Here is a 23,115-nt window from a genome sequence, read left to right as displayed (position 1 = left end):
CATTTTTCTTCTCTTCAGATAATCACTAAGACCCAAGATAAAGAATTCTTCCTAAGTGACATACTTGGTATAAGAAAGTTTCCCTGGAGACCCAGTTCTCCTTCATTACTGAGGCAAATTTCCTGTACAAAAGCTTTTCAGAGATTTTCTACTTATTTTTAAAAGAAAGTCATCACTGCTTTTATTTTTGACACCTGAAAGTCACTCCTGTTACTTTATTATTTATAAACCCTCTTGGCAAGGATCTTGTGACCAAATTTCTCTTTATGATTTCTTCTATTTGGGATTTTCCCCAAACAAACCAAGACGTACTCAAATACTTAGGTAAGACGCACAATTAAGAAAAGACAGTGCAGCACATGCTGCTCATCCAGCAGTAGTGCCCTTCCTTTATGTACATATTCCTGTTGCCCTCCTCCCCTCCGTATCCCACAGTACTTTGGCTCATCTTTCACTCCCCCCACCCCCCAAGAAATAATTTCTGTTCTTTGGAGAAAGAGAAAAGCTTTAAGTTTGGAGAAGTCAGGGAAGACCTGCCTGGAGTTGGAGACTTCATCACACCAAATAATCTACATGCAGCATCCTCATGTACGTGATGCCAGTGGAGGAGGGCAATGGCAGACACTGAGGAAGGCAGCCTGAATCCAGATCTGAGGATAAGAGAAAAGGGTGTTCCAGGGAACAGAACTCTACCTCAAAGAAAGACCAAATGAAAAGGTGTCCTATACTTCTAGAAACACTGACACGACATAATAAGTCTGAGGGAGTGATCTAATCCTGAGAGACACCTTTGAAAAATATGTAGGGCTTCTGGGAATTAAGAAAGCACATTCCCCAAACAACCAACCACAAACACTGCTGCCACTAGATCCAAAAACACTAGGTAACTAGAAAGAGAGAGAGGTAGAGAGAGGCAGAAAGAATCTTTTACAATAGTTTCCATATTCTCTAGGGAATAGACAGTCCAACCTGTTGTCATTTGATCAAGAAACAGGAATTATGCCAAACACAACAGGACTTTTCCCTCTAACCTCCTCCAAGTGATAATAGTGATCAAATTAATTCTAAACACAATTTTATCAAATTTTACTCATTCAATAGTGCTCTAAAGTATCTGGGGGCCAATCACACAGTAATCACAAATGGATGTTAACAAGTAACACAAGAGCACAGACATAACATACCCCTCCCTACCCAATCATCAACTGCTGTGTGCTCTCACAAGAACCTCAAAGGCTCCCAAAAGAGACAACAGTGAATATTCACAAAATTGAGAACCAAAAATACAGTATACATTTCACATTAGTCCCACTGGCTCCTGATTTATCAGTATTCATGTTTAACAATTAACTCATTATCAGCGCACATGGATACAGTGGCTTTCTAGAGTATGTGTTAAATATATTATAATTTTAGGCACCCTGCCTTAAAACAAAACAAAACAAACAAAAAAACAATTACATAAACACAGACATACCTTCTTACAGGAGCTGAATGTGCCATCAGGCAGAAGGGGCCTCCGACGCCTCTCAGGCATAAAGGGTGAGCCAAAGCGAATGTAGTGTTTGGGGGTGGTGCAAATTAATGGGGAATGAATAAGACCCGGTAACATGTTCAGCGTTGTTGCTAGTACAGTTGGGTCTGTGGTGATACGTAAAGGGCATTCAACAGGGCACTCTTGCTTCTCGGCTTTGTCGTTCAGCCATTCTGTAACTAGATACTATGGTTAAAAAAAGGAGAGAGATCATTAGTAAATGCTGCAAATGAAAAGCCAGAGGCAGTAGTAGTGCAGTTCACAAAGACAAACCTCATCTAGAAACTAGGACAGATGCCACAGCTGCAGTGAGAATGAATTGGGCATTCAGAACACAAGGCTATCTCTTCCTTTACCCTCTCTGTGTCCACTAAGAGAGGAACACTTTCAGTTACCAATGATTTAAGTTCTGTCTAAAAATAAGGGAACAAAAAGTAGTAGAATGGCTTGAGGCTTCCTCATTAAAGGATTTTATCTAGAACTTGTGATTAATTTTTTTCTGGGGATTACAGGTACTTGTGTTTTATTAACACACCTCTCGCCATACTAGACTCATGAAGATGTATTCATGACTTACCTTTTTGGTTTTGGGGTACTTAGATGTAGCACGGTTAACATGAGATCCAGTAACTGATATCACAGTTGGGTCAGATCCTGTTAACTGCCTGTTTTCTCCTGAACTGTCTATACTTCCAGTTTCAGTAGGAGTTACTGAGTTGTTACTTCCTCCCTCTTCCAAGGAAGCTTGTGACAACTCTGCCTGTTGTGCACTGGCCTGCTTCTGACGTTTTAGTCTTTGGGCTGAACTGGTCCGGTACCGAGAAATTCGACTCTTCGGTCGGGGTCTGGAAGGCTTTGCTGGAGGTGGTTTGGGGACTGGTTTTTCTGCAGCAACATCCTGTAACAACATCAGGGTCAAATGCTGACCAAAAATTCTTATCAGTAAACATTCTATCCAATTTCTTCTTTAAGCATTCTGAATGCCTACTGGTAAAAAGATAAGGATTTGGAAACAGTCATTTAAAATGTATTCTTTAAAAAAAAATTTTTTTTAGTTTTAGTTGGACACAATACCTTTATTTTATTTATTCATATGTGGTGCTGAGGATCAAACCCAGGGCCTCACATGTGCTAGGTGAGTGCTCTACCGCTGAACCACAATCCCAGCCCTAAAATGTGTTCTTTAAACCCCAAAATTTATACATTTAAATTAACTAAAGAGGTTGTGAACAGATATCTGGGTTAGTTATTTCTATTTCTGATAAGCATCTATAAAATAGGTCATAAGTCAACTAAAGGGAAACACCTAATTTTAGGGTTCTTAGCAGAAAGAGAATTCCTCCTTGTACTTCTTTCCTAGACAACGAGGTATCAGCTTAAGGTTTAGATTCATGGCTGGGGGAAGGAAGGAAAAGAAGGGTTTATCTTGAGAATCCTATGAAAGGTACATGAGAGAACTCAAAATAATTTTATTTTTTGGTGGTGGGGATTAAAACTGGGGCCTCATACATGCTAAGCACTCGTTCTAACACTAAGTTCCACCTCTGGCTTATAAACCAAATGATTTTTATAAATTTACCACCAACGGTTTATCTAGCAAAAAAAGTACTAAGTTCCACTGAAGCATGAAGGTATTTAGTCATTCAAATTCTGAATTTACCTGTTTCCCTGAACCCCATAAATCAACTGATGAAAATGTTAAGTGCCGTTATTTACTACGATACGGGACAAACCCCAAAACACGGATTTTAACCATCCAAAAGATAGGTTAAAAGGTAATTGGCAGGGGCTGGGATTGTGGCTCAGCGGTAGAGTGCTCGCCTAGCATGGGCGGGACCTGGGTTCGATCCTCCACCACATAAACATAAAAAAGCATTGTGTTGTGTCCATCTACACCTAAAAAATAAATATTAAAAAAAAAAAAAAAAAAGTGGGCTGGGGATGTGGCTCAAGTGCTCGCCTGGCATGTGCACGGGGCGCTGGGTTCCATCCTCAGCACCACATAAAATAAAATAAAGATGTTGTGTCCATTGAAAACTGAAAAAAAAAAAAAAAAAAAAAAAAAAAAAAAAAAAAAAAAAAAAGGTAATGGCAAGAGCAAAGGTGCCTAAGCACTGGTCTTTTCATCTCTTACCCCTGCTTGGGAAGACCTCCGGGTGTTCACTCCAATACTCTGTGGGATGCTTGGGATGGAAACATTTGAAGTAAGGTTGCTAACTTCAGATTCAGAAGCTTCTGTTTTTGTCTCTTCTCCAACAGGAGTCTCTGAGGTGGTGGCAGTAATCTCTATGTCAGGGCTGCTCTGTTCCAAGGGCTGATCTCGCCGTTTCTTTCTCTTTTCTAAGTTTTCGAAAGCATGCATAATGGCTTCAACCTTCCTATCCTCTCGCGTCTAGAAAGAAATAGCATTGGTATAGAAGGAAGCCCCAGTAAGAATAGGAGAATGTCAATTCAGAAGTGTTATTAATGTAAATTTATAGAAACTTACTTAACTACCAATAAGATAGCACATATCTTTGAGAACATAATAACTAAAAACAAACTTTTTATTTTAAATGCTGGTAACAGGTATAAAAGAAAGCAAACCAAACTATACTTTCTTTAAAAAGGCCAACTGGGCTTTTTGGAAAAAAAAAAATTATATTTCTTTTTTAGTTGTAGTTTGAAACATACCTTTGTTTTATTTATTTAATTTTATGTGGTGCTGAGGATCGAACCCAGGGCTTTGCATGTGGTAGGTGAGCGCTCTATCACTGAGCCACAACCTCAGCCTGAAAATTTTTAACATGTAAGAAAATAGCCATCAAAACCAAATTTTCTGCAGTAGAGTGCTTGCCTACTGTGTGTGAGGTCCTAGGTTCGATCCTCAGCACCACATAAAAATAAATAAAAACAAAGGTATTGTGTCTACCTACAACTTAAAAAAAAACCCAGAACCCCAAAAAAACTCCATAAAAAACAAGAAAATTCCTAAGTCAGAGGAAAACAGTGTCAACACATCTTGTTTTTAACCACTGAGTTTTGGGCTAAAAAGATTATTATAAAGAAACCTCTTAAGGCAAGGATTAGATGGTCAACAGACAACTACTCCATGCATGCGTGTGTTCACCTATGTGTAGAGAAAGAAAATAGAAGCAAAGGGATGTTAGACAGCACTCACCCTCCTGCTCTGAGCTGTGTTCTCCTGGTCATCTATAACCTCTTCTTTCTCTTCTTCTGGTTTTTCTTCTGGATTGTCTACTTCCTTTAAATAGAAGCAATATTAAATTATATTCTTAAACTGGGGTGGGGGAAATTAATCAATTTTATTCTGGTAGCTTAAAATTGCCCAGAAATAATTTCTAGAGCTTTCATTTGTTACTCATGTGAGGCCACATGGCAAACACATGATAATCCTCATTCTCCAAATGGAACCTGGACAGTAGCTAAAAGGTTTTTTTTCTTTTTTTTTTTTTTTGGTGTTGGGGATCAAACCCAGGGCCTTGTAATTACTAGGTAAGGGCTCTTAACACTGAGCTATTGAAACGATATTCACAAGAAAATGAATGAATGCAGATGTATGCTGATATAAATAGCTATTAAGTGTATACTACTGCTTCCTTAAAAATGAAGGAAACCTGGGATCAACTTCTTGGAAAGAAATGATACCACATAATTTGACCAGAGGAGATTACCTCATGATCACTGGATAAAGTTACTTTTTCTGGAACTTCTTGTGGTTGCTGGTCATTATTCTCCTCTGAAGCCTCATTCTGCTGCTCCATCTCTAGCTCTTTCCGTCGTGCTTTTCTACGTCTGGTCTCTGCCCCGATGGTAGGGAGGGTTGGAGGAGGTGGGAGTGGCAGTTCTGCAGCATTTGGATTCCTTTTCTGTATAGGGCAATTCCGGTTCCCCTTGTGACATGCACAGTCCACTTTATAATTACTGCTCCAAAGAAACAAAAAATGTACTTGTCTCAGTATCCTTGAAAATCAGGTTTATCACCACTCATTCTTTTGAAACACCAGCAGGATAATTTCCTCTGGAATTATCTTTAAATAAGTTAAAAAAATTAGAGTGTCTCTAAGAATACTTCAATATTCTGTTTCTCTATATATTTCCCACTCTGTGCCTATGTATGGCCTGTAGAAAGAAAAGAAAGTATCCGCTAAATTTAATTCTCAATTGCTTTTATGCTATTCAATAGTCAATCAGTAAGAGTCTGAAATGGCCAAACTTCTGTTATGCTCATCATTATTATGTCTTCACTTTTACTTGAATGACTACTTATTATTAATTTTGCTTTTTCTTATTCCTGGGCGGCATGAGTTTACCATATAATTTGGATTTTGTCCAAAACAACCAAAAGAGAAAAAGCATCTACTTTATAAAACCCATTACATATTCACCTATGACTTGCTATCTGTTTTTTTTTTTTTAAATATATTGTCATATACAGCTAGATTACATAGTTTGAGTAAATGAGGTGAATCTTTGTCTTATTTTGTGTGGCTCCTGACACAAGTGCTCTGCTCACACTAACACATGCCATATAGCTTCCAGGAGTGTCTCATACACCTTTTTCGCTATTCTTGCTAAAGAGCCATAAGTTACCACCTTTGTTAGGTGACTTGTAAATGGTTACAAAGAAAATATCAAAATCTCTAAAAGGAATCTTCAGTTGGTCTTCTCCTTCACAGGTAGAAAATATATCATTTGTGAAAAGATTAAACCAAAAAATGGCAAGGAATGAAAGCAGACTTCATAAATAGAGTCAAACTGCTTAATATCTAACACAAGGTGATCCATGTTAGGAAAAATTTTTGGGGTCTTACCAGTTACTATACTCATAATCAAATGCAATGGTGACTTCAGCATCCTTGGTGATGGCAGAAACAGCATAAATACATAGATGAATCATCCCATCTGCAATCATGTGTCGCACCTGTATGAACATAGCTCAAGGTTGGATTTATCATAGACTATTACTTTCTCATAAAAGAGGAAAAATGCTTTTACCAAATAATTTTACTTAAGAGTTATAATAGTCTGTAAACTTCATTATTTCATATGTAATTATTATACAGTAAGGTCCTGATATTTCTTGAAATAATCAGAGAAACCTTGAGATTTAGAAATTGGGGGGGGGGGTGTTCTTATTTTAAAGTTGTTTCTGGTTCCACCAGACAATTAAAATTCCTCATCCTATAAATTAAGCTCTGTGGATTTTCTTGATGCATTTGATCTGGTTGCACTGAGTAATGAATTCAAGAAATATCCAGAATCTTACAACACTGTTTTCTCAAATCTATAAAAGTGAAACCAAATAGCTTAGCTGATCCTAATGATATCTTCCCCCACGTGACCACTTCAACATAATCGAACTAATTTCTTATCTATCCAGTCTACCTTTTTCTTCTTAGGAAACCCTAACTTACTTTTTCTCATTCTCCTGCTTTAAGAAAATCCATTTCTTGCCCCAATCCCACCAATGTAAAAGCAGTATTACTTTTGATTTTCATCTTTTACAATTAAAGATTACAACTATTAGCTACAGACCTTTATCTGGGTGATTTTCAGAATGCTTCTTCAGTAAACTTGTCCTTTGGTGGTTCCATTCAAATGGAAGTTGTTACAGATATCTTACCTCTGCATTTGGTGTACATGATCTTCTGATGAAGCGAGCATCATTACCGAAAGTACGGGCATCCACACACATCTCTACACCATTGAATTTTGAGTAGAAGAGCACAAAGGGATATGGTCTAGGGATATAATTAAAATTCCTGTAATTCTCAACACAAAATAAAAAGGCCACCCCATGACTCTAAATATGAAGCATATGCTGACAGAAGACGCAGCAGTCCTTTGCAATGCCTAAACTTGGAAAACATCACATGCTTGCCTGCTTTTGATTAAAGTACAAGCACAAAGCAAGGAATGCTGGACTTGGAAAGGAGTCATCACCACTTTATACATTAAACAATTTGCAGATTTATTTGCACTTCACTACAAATAGCAAACAGGCACAAACTTATTTGAATTGTTATCTTTTTCCCAAAAGCAACCTATCAACCAGGAAGAGTTTTATATCAATACTGGTCAGCCAGAACCATGTTAGCCCTCAATGCTCAACAAACCATGTTCTTACTTTTTGAAGAAATGCCCATTGACCTCAAATTGTTGCCGTAACATGACTTTCCCGCGGTACTCTATTATAAGAGTATCCAAAGCCAAATCTCTTGCAGCCCTCAGGATTTTACGGTGCTTTTGAACCCGAGTGACTCTTCCCAGCTGTAACTAAATAAAACCAGAGTATTAACATTAAACAAAATAGCAACAGCAGCTTAGTAGACAAATTTTTGAATTTGATATAAGCTCAAATTTTCTAGGAAAAATGCCCCACCTAGTGAACCTGCTACCCAGAAAAGGGAAGAAAAGATTAAAGAAATACCCACGATTAAGATTTTAGTGATTCTTTCTCTAAAATAAGAATGAGGGTTAGCTTTCTATAAATCTTACACAATTCCTAGGGCTGTGTAAAATTTCCTATCTTGATTTATTTTTGATTAATAAAGATAATTTAAAAATATGTATCTATAGATAGTTTCCAGTAAATACAACCTGGTTTTTTTTTTGTTAAAAAATACAGTTGGCTAATTTGTTATTCTATAACTTTTTACATTTAGAACAAAGAATATTTGCAATCCATGCCTTTTCCTGAGATTTCTAAAAAAAATCTCTACTTCTTTAATTAACCCTTTATTCCTTACCTGCATTTGGGAACCAATAACTGTATTATTACAGGCCAATTCGGTCTTATTAATAGTGTCTAAAATAGCAGGTTTGCCCACAAATTCCTTGCTAGAATGTAGATGTTGTTCAAGGGCGTTCTGTACATCGGCACTGTACTGATTAGTGAAAGCTTCTTCATACTGATCAGTCCATAGTCTTATCCGATTTTCCCAGCCCTCAGTTGTATTCTCATCTAAATTCTGTGCTTCAGAGGGAGAATTCTGCAGAGAACAAAGGTCAGGTAGGTTAGTATAGTCCATGCATAAAAATGTACCAGGGTGGGTGGGGGTGGACAGGCTGAGTTTCAAAAAAAAAAAAAAAAATTCATTTGGCAGGTGGTGTGGCATAAAATAAAAATGGACTGGGAGTCAGAGGATCTGGCTTTTATCAAAGTCTTATTCACAATGAGTTGTGAAGTTTCCCCACTTAAAAAAATTAGTCTAAATCACAGTTGCAGGCCATCACTTATTTTATGACCATTTTTAAGTCTCAAAAATTGCATTTATCTTATGAAAAGAATTACATAAAGTTCATAAGAAAATCTTTATAAAAAGGAACAGTACAGACACTGCAAACTATCAAAATGCTTAAATTTTGAATCTTATTGAACATTTATCTGTGCTAGTGTGATAGCCCAAACTGATTTGTTCTATTATCTCCAGAAGAATGACTTTGTCTGTATGTCATTTAATGTTTTCATTATACAATTAAGAACTGTTCATACTAAATATACTTGTGATCCCAATCAATCAATCAATCACCATGCTACCACCCACAGAAAAAGTTATTTTGTAATATATCTTTCTAATACTCTAAACAATTTATATAGTCACATTCTAAATAGTCTGAAAAGGAGAAGTGAGAGGAGGGAAATAGGCAGGGGGACTATAAAAAAAAATGTCTTGAGAGGAAGGTACTTTCCCATAGTCCTCTAGGAAAATCATTGCTTTCTATGGTGACAGTACTAAGAAAAGATTATTACTTTTCAGCAACAGATCTTGAACTGTGTATATAAACCTGAACTATAGAGACACAGCTTAAGTATGAAACATGTTCTTGTCCATGGTGTTTAAGATTTGAGGTGCTGACAGAAAACAAACACACTGATAGTGATGATGCCATGCTACTGGTGATTAGAAGGAAAAGATACTGTAGTGACTGAAGCTACATGAAAACCTATGTCCACACTAAACTTCCCAAAACAGGCATAACAAAATTAAATATACTTTCCATGCATGGTACAGAACACACTGATGTCTACTATAACAATTGCTTCCCTTGGCCACTTTTGTAACACTGCTGTTGATGGACTTTCCACAAGAAACAGGAAAATGTAAAAATAAATCAACAAAAACACCATGGTTTTCTATATTTTCACTAGGGTCCAAAAGACCAAACAATAAACAACTAAAAAAGAAACACCTAAAGCCAACACACTGTGAACAGAAGTATCACCTACTTGACATTATTAGTAGCAGCTGAGCAAGAATGGTGGGAAACTTGACTTAAGGCTGCATAAGATTGGGGATTAAGGATGCCCAGAAAGTATTTCCAGATTAAGCATTCAGTATCAATCACTAAACTTACAACTTGGTAACTTACTGTATTTTGAAAGCCTCTGCTACAGTATTAGCTGTTGTTCATTAAGCCGACTCTCTCAGTAGTTCTTAACTGGGGCAATTTGCTCTCTGGAGACATTCAGCAACACTAAACACATTTTTGGTTATTACGATTCTTTGTGTGCATGTCTGTTTGTTTTACTGCACCTACTAGGTAGATGCTGGGGTGCTGCTAAATGTCATACAATGTGAAAAATAGTCCCTTCTACAACACAGAATTACTTAATCTGAAAAGTCAACAGCATCAAACAGACACTAATTTAATGGCAAGTCTCCACTATGAAAGCTCTTGACTTTCAGATTAAAAACCCAAATGATAAAAATTTCCCCCTCCTACAGCATCTTTCTACCTGGATCTTTGATGAAGTCAATTAAATCTGAGCACAAAATTTGTAACTCAGAATTATAAGATAACAATCAAAACACTGGAACTGTTTTTCTATTTAAATTTTAACTTGTCTTTGGAGCTGTCAACCTCCTGAAACTGTTTTTTTGTAAACAAAATTTGGGACTTATATCTACTTTTCTGAGTGAGCCAGGCAACAGTTTTCAAAAGGTTTTAAGTCTCTGAAGGTGAATTACATTACCTGGCTGACAAGAGAAAAGAGCTCTGCAGCAGGGACTAGGGATATGTTTGCCCCAAGTATCTATTTAAGATCCCCTCTTAGTAAATGAAAAATGAGTTAAAACAAATTTTGCTCCTTATAGGAAGTAAGTCTAAGCAAGCAAATAATGATTTTAAGTTGTATCTCAAACCACATTTCAGGTCTCTGACAGTCTATGGCTAAGTCCTCTCCCATCTCTACAAGCTGAGGCCTTAGAACTTTAGATAAATGTCACCTATAACTTTTTTAAAAATATTTTTTAACTGTAGATGGACACAATACCTTTATTTTATTTTAAAAAAATATTTATTTTTTAGTATTAGGTGGATACTATATCTTTATTATACGTTTATGTGGTGCTGAGGTTCGAAGCCAGGGCCTCACACATGCCAGACAAGTGCGCAACCACTGAGCCACAACCTCAGCCCTATCTGTAACTTTTGATATAACATCAATCATATTGTTTAATTTACACATGAATTAAAGTAATTTACACATGAATTAAAGTAATTCTAATGAAGCTTATCTTCGGACTTTAATATTTATGCTATATAACTGCCAATCGGAAAAATCCTGCTTTTATATAATATATACAGCTAGGGATATGAATACTAATAGATTAAACTAGAACTTGATTCTAACAAATTCTTTGAAGCCATATCGGATAGATAAAAGAAGATACTAGACAGTATCTAGATAGCAAACTTTTTGTCAACCAGTACCTAAAAGTCCTCTGAAACACTGTACATAATTTCTGTCCTCCAACCTTTTTATAAAATCACTATATAAGTTCTTTTACTTGATAAATAAAGAAAAGCAACACTAGCATCACATGAGTCCTTTCCAAACAGATAAGCCAAGAAGAAGCAGTTCAACAGTAAGTCATTCCAACAGGATCAACTATCAACAATATAACTTTGCTGCTAATGACAAGTTATTCATCGAACTGGTGATTAAGCCTACTTGGTGCCAGGGTGGGAGCACAAGAAATCCTCTATCATTACCACAAAAATCTCACTCCTGAAATTCAGTCCAAGCACAGTGACAAAATACACCAGCCTCATTTTGTTTGGCAAAATGTCACTTACCCCCCAGCAAAGCAGCTAATGAAAAACTAATAAATGAAGGCTAATTACAGAAAGAGAAAATATTTCAGAAAATGGCCAAGAAAATCTACTTTGGAGAAAAGCTCTATGAAAACTGAATGGCAACAATTACAAACTAATGAAAAGCAGACTCCAAGATTCCCAGACCATCGATGTCAGGAAAAGAAGCTGACCAAAATGCAAGATCACAGTGAAGTAAAACACAGCATCAGGGAAGATTACCCCTTACCTTCATCCGCAAGGACTTCCGGGATCCCTCTCGAAATGCCTATCCCAAAGAGGAAAACAAGTAGAACAAAACAAAACTTGGTACCAAGAATGACAGTTAAACCTATTTGAGACTAAAACTAAAGCACGAACTAGTGTTCTACTCTGCCCCCTTTTCTCTACCTAACAAATACCACGGAATTCCCAAAAGTACTTTCAAGAATAGGGGTATAGCTCACAGCCAATGAACTCTGAAACTAATTCTGATAATTTCTATTGTGGAGCTAGGAAACTAACAGGGAAGAACATGCACCATTTAAATCCTATATGCACCCCTGACACTAAGAGAAAAAGTCAATAAAAAACCTTAAATTGCAGATTTACCAGTTTTGAAATTAAGAAGGAAACAAAGACCAATCCCCTTAACAAGGGGTGGGCAAGTAACCTGTGAGCAACAAAGTTGCTGTGATGGGGAAGAAAGCAAGCAAAACAGAACAGATTTCTCCTGGAAGCTTTTTACTTGAGAATACAGGAAAGTGACCACAACACTAAGGAAGACTAGATCATTCAAGAGATGTTTCCTGAATTTAGTTTTGTGATTTTTTTTTTAAATGAGGAAAACCCATCAACCCAATGACATGAGGTGGGCATGTAAACAGGACAAGAATTTCAGACTCCTTTGGGGCTGGAAGTCAGGGATATTATAAGGATAGTGGAAGCCTAGCTTCAAGGCTGCAATACGTATGGGCTTGTGCCAGGTAAGGCTGGAATTTCATACCTGGGATGGGTGTTGGTGTAGAACACACTTTGAGCCAGTGGTGATGGTATGATGTGGTAGAAGAGAGGTTGGTCTATATGTACATAACATAGATTATCTGATTTTTTGTAAGCAGAGCAAAAGAGGCCCTGTAACACTTAGATCAAATTACTTAAGAGTATTTTGGTGCATTTTTTGCTCCAAAATTTGAGCTACCTTGGAAATATTTCTATTTAGAATATTTTCACCACCCATACCTTGATTTTCTTCGTCTTTGGTGCTGCACGACCCTTTTCTGGACTCTTTTTCCGCTTCTTGGGTTTGGTTCTTCTAACAGTTAAGGTGATGCTTGTAGGTGTGTGCTGTGTTGCTGTATACAACACAGTGGAAGGAGAAAGCTCCTCATCCCAGCTTTCTGTTGCACTGCTATCCCCACCTGAAAAAAGATGATTTCACATTTCAGATACCACAAGCCTTAGAGTTGTACTAACAATAGTTTATTTCTTAGGTATGTACTCTATCATTTGTAAAGGAACATGAAAATAAGATCTTTTCCTTATGAAAATAAGATCCTCTCTATGTCACTGGCTTTAAGCATATACACTCTGTTCTATATTAAACCTATTTCTCCCTTTGAATAAAAAGGGAGATTGAATATAGTCTCCAAGCTCCATTGCCTCAATCGGTAATAATTTAAGATGGGACAATAAAAAAAAAAAGGAAAGAAAAAGACTTTTTTGGGGGGTGGGGGATGTTCACAAGAAATAACTCTGATCTCTATAGGACTTAATGTTGTTTCCATGATAGCATTATATAGTAGTTTTGAAAGTACTTGTGCCTCTTTCCACAAAAAGAGCTGAGCACCACACAAATTACTGAGAGAACATTGAAATCACAGAATATTTACATATCAAACATGGGCACAACCCATCTTCTGCTCACCTGATATGTTGTCCTGCTTCCGCCGATGAAGTCTAATAACCTTCCCCCTGCTCATTCCCCTAAAGAGGGAAAATAAACTTAAAGTAGTCCTTCCAACAGCATGCAGCACATCATAGCACACATGGGAGAAGAGTCTCTGCACAGACTACCCCCTCCCTCCCACCTACCAAATGTTTCCAGGACATTAAATTTCATATCAAATTCAATAGCTTTAACATCAATCTCTCATTCCTTGTTGTCAGCAATTCTCACCTAGTGCAGAGAATTCGAGCCAAGGAGCACTAAGGAATCATCTACATTAACAAACACAAGAAAGAATACTTTGAGCTTTTCCCTACTAATAAGAAACCCTAATCCCAGCAACCCAGGCTTGAATTTAGATGGAACAGGATCTTACCTGCACTTGTCACAGTTGAGAAGGAAGCCATCCTGAGAAAGACCACAAGGACACCAGGTAGGAACAGTCTCTCCTTCAGAGTTCGGGCTGTCTCCACAGCGTTCCTCTACGGGCGACGGCAGGCCATTCAGGTCAGAACGAGGGATGATCGTCTGGACAGGGGGAGAAGCAGGAGGTGTCGGAGGAGGAGGGGCTCCGTAATTATGATCCTGAAAATAAGATTTTTTAAATCAACAGTGTCCAAACACTGGCCCCTCTCTCCCCTAAAGTATGGTACATATGGAAAGAAAGAAGAAAGTAGTACCCTTCGTTTTTTGGCTTCAACCAGGAAAGTGATAAAACAAAATGCCAAGGTCAACTGGGACATAAAAACAAGAACAATGATGCAGGGCTAGACGTCCGCTGGAGGCAGGGAAGTGCAAAAGGGGCAACTTCGTCATGCTGCATATAAACATTTCAAGAAAGTCACAATGTGTAAGAATGGATTACACTCCAGGAAGATCACTGCTCTGGAGAGAAACAAATGCATACTCACAGCATAAGGCAGTCCTCGACACCCATGCCTCTGAGTGGTCCCATAATTATGAGTGGAATACACGCTCTTCTCATTAACTGCTGGACTAGCCTCCACAGATTCAGGGCTGCACAAAGGCGAAAAGCAATGCATGATAGCATAACACCTAATCTTCCCTTAAACTAATAGTTAACTTCCCATTCTAACCCCTCCTCTTTCCACAACCACCAGCCACTAGAATAAGAGAGAGAACTCAGTGAAACAATTTGATTAACATAACTAAGCCTATAAATAACAGTAGGAGTGTTACTGAATGTGAATTTGTGTGTAACATGAAGCCAGTATAGGCAGATGTCTCAAGGTAGGCACCTGGGATACAAGGTGTCCCTAATGACAAACACAAACGTACCAGCTGAGCGGGGAGTTTCCCCTAGAGAAGCCACTCTGGGCTGGTTTAGACTCAGAACTATTCTTCTTAATTGGATCTCTTAATACTTCCATGAAACCTCACATGACATTTGCAGTGAGTGAGATGATGAAAGTGCCTTCTGCACTGCCCCAGGGACCAGGCCCTCTTCCATTCACTACCAAGACAGGATACCCTGAAGAAAGTACAGGTAAAAACAATGGCATCTTATATTTATCACACCTCTCATCTTGAAGAACCCCCAAACACCTTTCACATATTAGAGTAATAATTTCTCATTCACCAATGACATGCAAGCATATAAAGAACACAATTATTTAACAGCTGCATGGCAATACCCTAGGACTTCAAAATAATTAAATCTAAACTCATAAGTTACATTAGACCGGTGACAAATAATAACAGTTGTATAAACTATTTTGTAATTTGCCTAACATTTGATTTATACTTGTTGATTCCTTTTAAATTCTGCAACCACTAAATTTGGTGAACAGCACCCCATTTTTGTAGAAGAGGAAGTTGAGAAGGTTAGAATACATGGCTTCCCCAAGGTCATATGTTGACAGAGCTAGGACTGAAAACAGTGCCTGACTCCAAAACCTACACCCTCTCTATTATGTCTTTTTGGAAACAAGGATAACATCTTACCTTTAAAGAAAATTATTTGAGACCTTTATTAACCAGGTTTAGTGAGAAACCTGGTTTAGGATCTTTCTGATTGAGTGAAAAATAAACGATTCAAGCACAATGTTATTATTATTGAATTTTGAATGTATTCAAATTTAGAAATTTAGTGTAAGCCTTTACTTGATAATAAAAAGGCACAGGTAGCCAAGGATAAAATATTTGTGGTGGGGGGGGGAAACCCACCTCAGTTTTAACTTGTTACCTGGTAAGATTTGGGGGAAATTGGAATAATTATGGAACATAGTTGTATTACTCAGCAGAGATGAAAATGGAAAATCTATAATTTATATTAATTAGGACAGAGATTCACAAGACAGACACTCCAAGGACTAGAATAACTCAACCTCAGAGATCAATTGGACTTTTAGGGAATCAAATAATGTGTAACATTTGCTTCAAATAATAGACATTTTTCCTGCCTCAGGATATACAATATATAATATTTGGCAGGAAAAAAGAAGTATGCAGTCCAACTTGGCACATCAGTTGAGAAGTGAGGGATAAAAGAAAATTCTGAGATATGCATCCAACTCACCCAGTTTTATGCTCCAAAACTGTGAGAAGGGATCTTATTAATAACAGCAAAGGTAATTTCTAGATGAAGAAGAACTTTAGACATAGGAAAGTATTCTCTGTTAGTGAACTGCATGCATTTTATTATTTAACAGTGTCTGCAAGATGGGAACTGGGGGCAGGGTGTGGTACATCAAGAATGCAGGTCAGTATTCTTGAGAAAAAGATGATCTGAACATGGCTTACTGAGAGGCAATCAGCTCTGAGTATTAGGAAACAGGTGGGGTTTCCTAAATGAAACCAAAGGCAGACAAGCATTAATAAAATGAAGGTAGAATTTAGTTCTATGATGGACAGTTAAAAGAGAGTAATGAATTTATACATAGTAAATTTACTAGGTACATTACTTGACAAACAAATATTTCATAGAGTTGTACATATTTCATATAGGAGAGTTTGTACTATTAAACACATGGGTGAAAAATGACAGCTGTTCATTAGAAATGGATTTTTTTTGGGGGGGGACAGGAAAAACGAAAGTTGCATGAAATAAAAGATGGCCATGGAGATGGAGCTATGTTGGTTATATCTTACCCATCTCCAAACTGGGTAAATATGAACATATGCACTTCACGTGCAAGTCTAGGGAATAAAAATAAAATGTATATTGTGGAGGTTAATAGGCCATCCTACCACACAACACTTTCTAGTCAAGCATAGCATTTAATGTATTGCCATGCATATCAAATCTAAAAATTAAACTCATTTCATCTGATGAAGAAACTGCATTTTCCATACTGGTTAATGTTTAAATACAGAGTGAGATGTTAATGGGTAACTGTAGGACTATCTAGAACATTCCCTAACATATACATCAGTTCTTAACTATATTTTAAAATATATATTAAAAGTTTGGATTATTAGGATTGCATCTCTTTTATTGGCCAACCAATTCATGCAAACATAACTGCAGCCTTTCTTTTTCAGTAAGTGATTTGTTTTAACAGTAGGGCACATACATAGAAACCAAGCTAACAACAGATATACTCCATTAATAGTACTCAAAGTATAATATGCAACCTATCACTATTAGGCCACCTCTTAGAAAATGACTGAAATTCTGTTTGGGAAGAACTGGAAATTAAAAAAAAAAAAAAACCTTTGTATCTTTGTTACATCTATAAGTTCTCCTATACATATTCAAAAACAAAGCAATACAAAACAACAACTCCCGCCCCAACGTATTGTATATTGCTGCCATTAAATTTAAAACTTATGAGGTGAGGTCTAGTCTTTGACTCTGGTATTATGTTGCACTTAATACCAGATTTAATCCTAGAGAGTGTATAGAACAGTGGGATAGACATGTTGAAACACTAACAAGTGTTATTAAAACTGAGCAGAATAATTAAAAAGATAATTATTGATGTCCTCTTCCTTTGTAAACCTATAAAAGGGATAGGTATGACATCAATTCTGACCATAGTATCAGAAACCTGTCTGAAGATTATGGATGAAAATGTTCAGGAAATCTTAGTGCATGACACTGCATTCAAATATATAGACCAGAAGATTTTTCTTTTCTGCAATCACTCCTGGATTTCCCAGCAACATTTGTAGGCAGTTATCTTTTTACTCTGGGGAAAATATCAGTTGTAAGAATAACTGCTTTGCATCTTTTCCTTATCTACTAACTCTAAACTTACTGATTTAGCCTTTTTGTTGAAATTTCTCACAAATGTCAATGCTGTCTACTTATACAGTCTGTTATACTGTAGCAGGTTAGTAGATGACTTCATGAAAAACTACAAACACTATACAACTGAGCTATCTACTAATGCAGACAGGGCCTTATTTGGGGAAATAATTATAAAATTGAAAGTCTCAGATAATGGAATAACTAATCTCTTTGGCATGCAAACAACAACAACAACACAACAACAACCACCAAAACCAAAAGAAAACAAAAATTTAAAAAAGCTCTAGAAGGAACACAACCCACTCTTTCCCGTCCCCCACCCTCCTTCATCCTTTTTACATGGGAATAGACTTGAAATTTGCTTTCAATTCCAGACTACCCCAGATTATTATATACTACTTCTTAGGGTAGCTTTATTTTAAATCTTCCTCTCCCTCCCACCCCCCACCCTGGAGCTGGGGATTGAACCCCAGGGTCTTGTGCATGCTAGGCAAGCACACTCTTCCACTGAGCCACATCCCCAGCCCTTAACTCTTCCTTGTTAAGGAACTCAGTAAATGGACAAGTTAACAATAAGTGGCTTTGAAGAAATATACATGCTCTTTAATAATATTCTCAGTTTTTAAGGAAGAAAATCACTATTAATGAGGGATGCCATTCAACCCAAAATTCTGGTACAGTTGCTTTGCTTTGCTGAAAGGGGAAGAATCCCCAGGAACTGTGAAAATGGCAAGAGAAACAGGGGAATTAGAGCAACACCCACCTCACTCAAGAAGTGGCTGTGGGATCAAGAGTCTGAACTGGACCTGAACATATTCAAAACACCAGGATTTTTCCAGCCCAGACCCTAATCCCTGGTACTGCCTGGAATAGACTTGGCTTCTGGGGGTGTGCTGCCCCCTAGGCCCCTTGGGTCTCTTTCGCTGGACTTTCACATCCTGGTGTAGTGCCACTTCGTCTTGAAAGGTAGGGGGCTTCCACTTCCTTTCTGTAAGCAAGGAAGATTGGGTACAAGGGAGGTAAAAGGACAAGAGGGGAATCTGTGAGCAGGGGGAATCTTGGACAACTTAAAAGAGAAGGGATACAAAAGACTAAAATTTTTAAAACTGTGATATAAAGTTGTATAATGAAGGCCTACCTTCATTGTCATTTGGCATTTAAATTCTTCAAGAACTGAGAGTTTATTTTAGGGATTGGGCTTTTCGACAAACTCTGAATTCCTAAAGCTGCTCTTAGCTGAAAAAAAAGTTTGGTACCACTGATTTTGAAGGTCCTCTTTCTAGGCAATGAATATTATTAAAAAAACAAAAAAAAAAAAAAAAAAAAAAAACACCCAGATGATACTGCTCTCCATATTTTCTACCCCCAAATCAGAAGGTCTAAGCAACCTGCCCACATAGTTTCAGCCCCTTTACTCTAGAACAATGAGAAGTACATAGGAAGAGGCCTTCAAAGGAAATCAGTTGGAAAGAACACCTCCTATCTCCCTCCATCAGATTAATCATTAACTCTATGGAAGCAGGTAGTGACACCTACTTTATTTCAATCTTCCCCACCCATCAAAACAAGGAAAATGCAATCACTACTTTGCAACTTTGATTCTATTAATTATTTACCCCCAAATCCTTCCTTAAAAGCTCCTTTCCTCCCCCTTCTAATTCCTCTTTCCTCCAGCTTCTAGGGGAGAAAAGGGCAAGGTCTAATGTCATTTATAGTGGGATACACTTTGGTTAAGAAAATAATACACAGATCTTTTTAACTACCATAAGAAAACTGTCTCCATACAAACTGGTAGTGTACCTATTATCTAGGAAGTAGCACTTACTCTGATCCAGCAGCCATATCTGAGTATGATGTATCTGGTGTGGTGACTCCCAGAGGGATTGCAATGCTCATGACGTCAAACACAGCAGAAAATGGAAATCAAGGGATCCAATTAATGGAGACTGACCACTCTGAGAGTGGGGGTGAGCTCCAGAGCCTCAGCCAACATGTTATGGACATGAGGAATCCTGTCACAGGAAAGAAAAATATCTTGTAACTAGGTAGTTCATTAAATTTACCCTAAATGCTATTAAACATTTTTATATTGTTTTGATAAGGCCCCCAGCAGTGCAGGATCTAACAAATAAGTTTTAATAGGATGGTTATTACAAATGCGCTAGTTTAAATAAAATAAACTCTATAAAAAATTCAAGGTCTTCGTTTAAACTGTGCGCCACAAATAAACAAAGTTTTACAGATAGAAAAGATCAACTTTTTTGTATTTGATTGGATACAGTTGTTTCTTCCTGCATTCTTTTGTCACAGAACACTTTCTTCCTTCTTTCAAACCATTTTTATTCTAACTGTAATTTGGGAGGAAGATACAATTATCTTAAGGACTGTATTTGGAAGATAATATACACTGCTAGACATAAATAAAAACATAAACCATGGGGAAGGCTATGCATGTATGAATGCAGAGAATAAATGGGAAATCTATATACTTTTGGTTCAGTTTTGCTGAGAACTTAAAATTGTTTTAAAAAGAGTGTGTGTATGTGTGTATATATATCTTCTGTCCATCTCTCAAGGGGCAGCACAAAAAACTATAACTACAAATAATATTGTTTCATGACAGAGATTAGAGAATTGTGTATGAAAAAAAGTACTGAAGGCTTGGTGACCACAAACCAGTGGAATTTGGGAGGAGAAAGATTTTCAAACTTCTGAAGAGAAAAAAGGGAAAAAAAGTATAGTAAGAGATTTGGAAGTATGGTACAAAAGGGAAAATTTGTACTATTTTACATTAGTGGCTTTATATCAATGTATAAAACAATTAAAAGGACAAAACCACAGAAGCATTTTATGGAGGAAAGTCAATGTGAATGTAGAAGATCAAGGTTAACAAGGATTTTTATAAAAAAGACTACATATCGATTCATGACAAATAAGAAGAAAAGCTAAACAATTATTAATACCCCCAAAAACACAGGAATAAAAAGTACATGACTCTGAATGAATTCAGGGGGTTAATTCAGATTTTCAATGGTAAGTTGATTTGAGATGTCTAAACTTATTTTGATTGACCTGAATACAAAATCTGACTATGAATGAGGCAAAGATTTTTCAGAACACATGAAGATAACATTACTTTTGAGCCATTAGTTTAGAATGCTAGAATAGTTAGCTACAAACCAAGAAGTTTTCCCTGGCCCACAGGATATCAAAAAGCTGGCTCTCACCAATGAATCCATGACTCCCCTGGTGTTGCAATATACATGTTATTACCCAACTGGAGATAACAATGCTAGATTGGGAATTGAAATGCAAAGGAGGTCAAGTTTTTCTATCTACTGTTTCCTTATGGTTCACAATAGAAAAGTTACTTATTTACTTTTTGCCTTTGGGCCAGGCTTACACATAAATGTTTCCTTTCCCTAGCAATATATCTAAACAGATTATGGCTGCATATCCTTTAAGCCACTGGGAAACTGAAATGAAATCTGCAATGTCAAAACAGAGACCACTTACCAAATAAGCCCAAAAGGGCACAGTTTGGTTACAATTCTAAAAAAAAAAAAAAAAAAAAAAGCAAGGCCCAAAGTTGCCTTACCACATAACCAGAAATAGAGTCTAATAATGATCGCACCATCCCCCTTGACCACTAAAAGGAATATGAATCGTGTTATATTTTCTGAAAAGGACATTAAAAAAAGGGAGGGGTTACTCAACACGAGGGGGGGGGAACAATTTATAAACCTAGACAGAGGTTTTTTTTCTGACATTAATTTTAAAGAGACATACTAAAAGAAAGAGTTAATTCACCTAATATTTCCTCCAGGAATAAATAATGATTTCTACATTCCCTAAAGAAATCCTAACACAGTGATTTAAAAAAATAATACACACGCACACACACATATATATAGTTGTAGTTGGACACAATACCTTTGTTTTATTATTTTTTAAAAATATTTTTTAAGAGAGAGTGAGAGAGCAGAGAGAGAGAGAGAGAAAATTTTTAATATTTATTTTTTAGTTCTTGGCGGACACAAAATCTTTGTTGGCTGAGGATCGAACCCGGGCCGCACGCATGCCAGGCGAGCGCGCTACCGCTTGAGCCACATCCCCAGACCCTGTTTTATTTATTTATTAGCACGAGCTATGCAAGTGATCTACCACTGAGTCATAACCCCAGCCCCAACACAGTGACTTCTGATAGGTGATAAGTAACTTTAAAAAACATTAAGTGGGGCTGGGATTGTGGCTCATCGGTAGAATACTCGCCTATCACATGCAAGGCCCTGGGTTCGATCCTCAGCACCACATAAAAATAAAGATATTATGTCCAACTACAACTAAAAAATATTAAAAAAAACATTAAGTGAATTTCTTTCATTTTCCTTTTGTCTAGTTTTATATGATCCTTCCTCCACTAGCTTGGCCAACTCATTCCAAATAATGCTTTCATAATAACAAGGCTTAATTCGAATTCTGATAACTACTTCAAATTTCTCTTATGTAACACTGAAAATAGCTGGGCATGGGGGCCCATGCCTGTAATCCCAGCAGCTCTAGAGGCTGAGGCAGGAGGATCATGAGTTCAAAGCCAGCTTGAGCAAAAATCAAAGCACTTAAGCAACTCAGTGAGACCTTGTCTCTAAATAAAATACAAAGCAGGGTTGGGCTTAGTGGTAGAGTGCCCCTGAGTTCAATCTCTAGTACAAAAAAAAAAAAAAAAAAAAAAAAAAAGGAAGAAAGAAAGAAACCAAACTAAACCAAACCAAACCAAAAAAACTACTGAAAATAGTTCCTTCTCTATATAATTAGGTAAAATGCAGGTATTAAAATACTCAGTGGTAGAGTGCTTGCCTAGCATGTGTGAGACACTGGGTTCGATCCTCAGCACCACATACAAATAAATAAATAAATAAAGGCACTGTGCCCATCTACAACTAAAAATAATAATAACAATGATAAAAAGCTCACTGAAGGCCCTCTAAAAGATCATCTAGATGCAATAATACTCTAGTTTTTATACCAACACAACAGACTCCTGCTTAGTTTATCAAGCTCAGCAGTCAGAGCAATTATTAATCTATAAACATATAATTTAGAGATGTGTACTGGAGAGAGCGGTTAAAAATTAACTGTCTCTAGGTGGAACAATTTCAAGATACGTTTTACTTGTTACTCTGTCTCTTACTACCAGAACATAAACTGTGTGGATAAGAATTTTTGTCTATTTCATCAGACTGTATTTCCAATTGCCAAAACCCAAGTGACATATAAAGAAGGTTCAAGAGATATTTCATGAGCAAATTAAAAACACCATTATTGTATCATGAT

The 23,115-nt window shown here is 37.0% G+C and overlaps 1 protein-coding gene across 14 annotated transcripts in view; it reads right to left on the bottom strand.

The window, feature by feature from the left end:
* Positions 1-23,115, bottom strand: part of SETD5 (SET domain containing 5) — a 76,720-nt gene that overhangs the window by 25,085 nt on the left and 28,520 nt on the right. For 3 of the 14 annotated variants that reach the window (XM_081276000.1, XM_081276003.1, XM_081275995.1), the window contains 17 exons: positions 19,607-19,793; positions 18,545-18,769; positions 14,865-15,057; positions 14,477-14,582; positions 13,942-14,150; positions 13,545-13,603; positions 12,860-13,038; positions 11,868-11,906; positions 8,287-8,529; positions 7,665-7,813; positions 7,161-7,278; positions 6,349-6,458; positions 5,209-5,458; positions 4,695-4,778; positions 3,669-3,926; positions 2,112-2,432; positions 1,478-1,720 (listed from right to left, as the gene is read on the bottom strand). In XM_081276000.1, coding sequence (XP_081132126.1) covers positions 1,478-1,720; positions 2,112-2,432; positions 3,669-3,926; positions 4,695-4,778; positions 5,209-5,458; positions 6,349-6,458; positions 7,161-7,278; positions 7,665-7,813; positions 8,287-8,529; positions 11,868-11,906; positions 12,860-13,038; positions 13,545-13,603; positions 13,942-14,150; positions 14,477-14,582; positions 14,865-14,956 — 2,460 coding nt within the window. In that variant the 5' untranslated portion in view covers positions 14,957-15,057; positions 18,545-18,769; positions 19,607-19,793. Of the gene's footprint in view, positions 1-1,477; positions 1,721-2,111; positions 2,433-3,668; positions 3,927-4,694; positions 4,779-5,208; positions 5,459-6,348; positions 6,459-7,160; positions 7,279-7,664; positions 7,814-8,286; positions 8,530-11,867; positions 11,907-12,859; positions 13,039-13,544; positions 13,604-13,796; positions 13,838-13,941; positions 14,151-14,245; positions 14,383-14,476; positions 14,583-14,864; positions 15,058-18,544; positions 18,770-18,919; positions 19,018-19,606; positions 19,794-23,115 lie in introns of those variants that run through there. The other 11 variants (XM_081276004.1, XM_081276005.1, XM_081276001.1 and 8 more) reach the window with 10 other exon arrangements.

The sequence above is a fragment of the Spermophilus citellus genome (genome assembly GCF_964194105.1).
Source record: "Spermophilus citellus genome assembly, chromosome: 19".
Taxonomy (NCBI): domain Eukaryota; kingdom Metazoa; phylum Chordata; class Mammalia; order Rodentia; family Sciuridae; genus Spermophilus; species Spermophilus citellus.
Note: the sequence above shows the minus strand (reverse complement) of the source record. Positions and strands in the feature narration are given on the sequence as shown.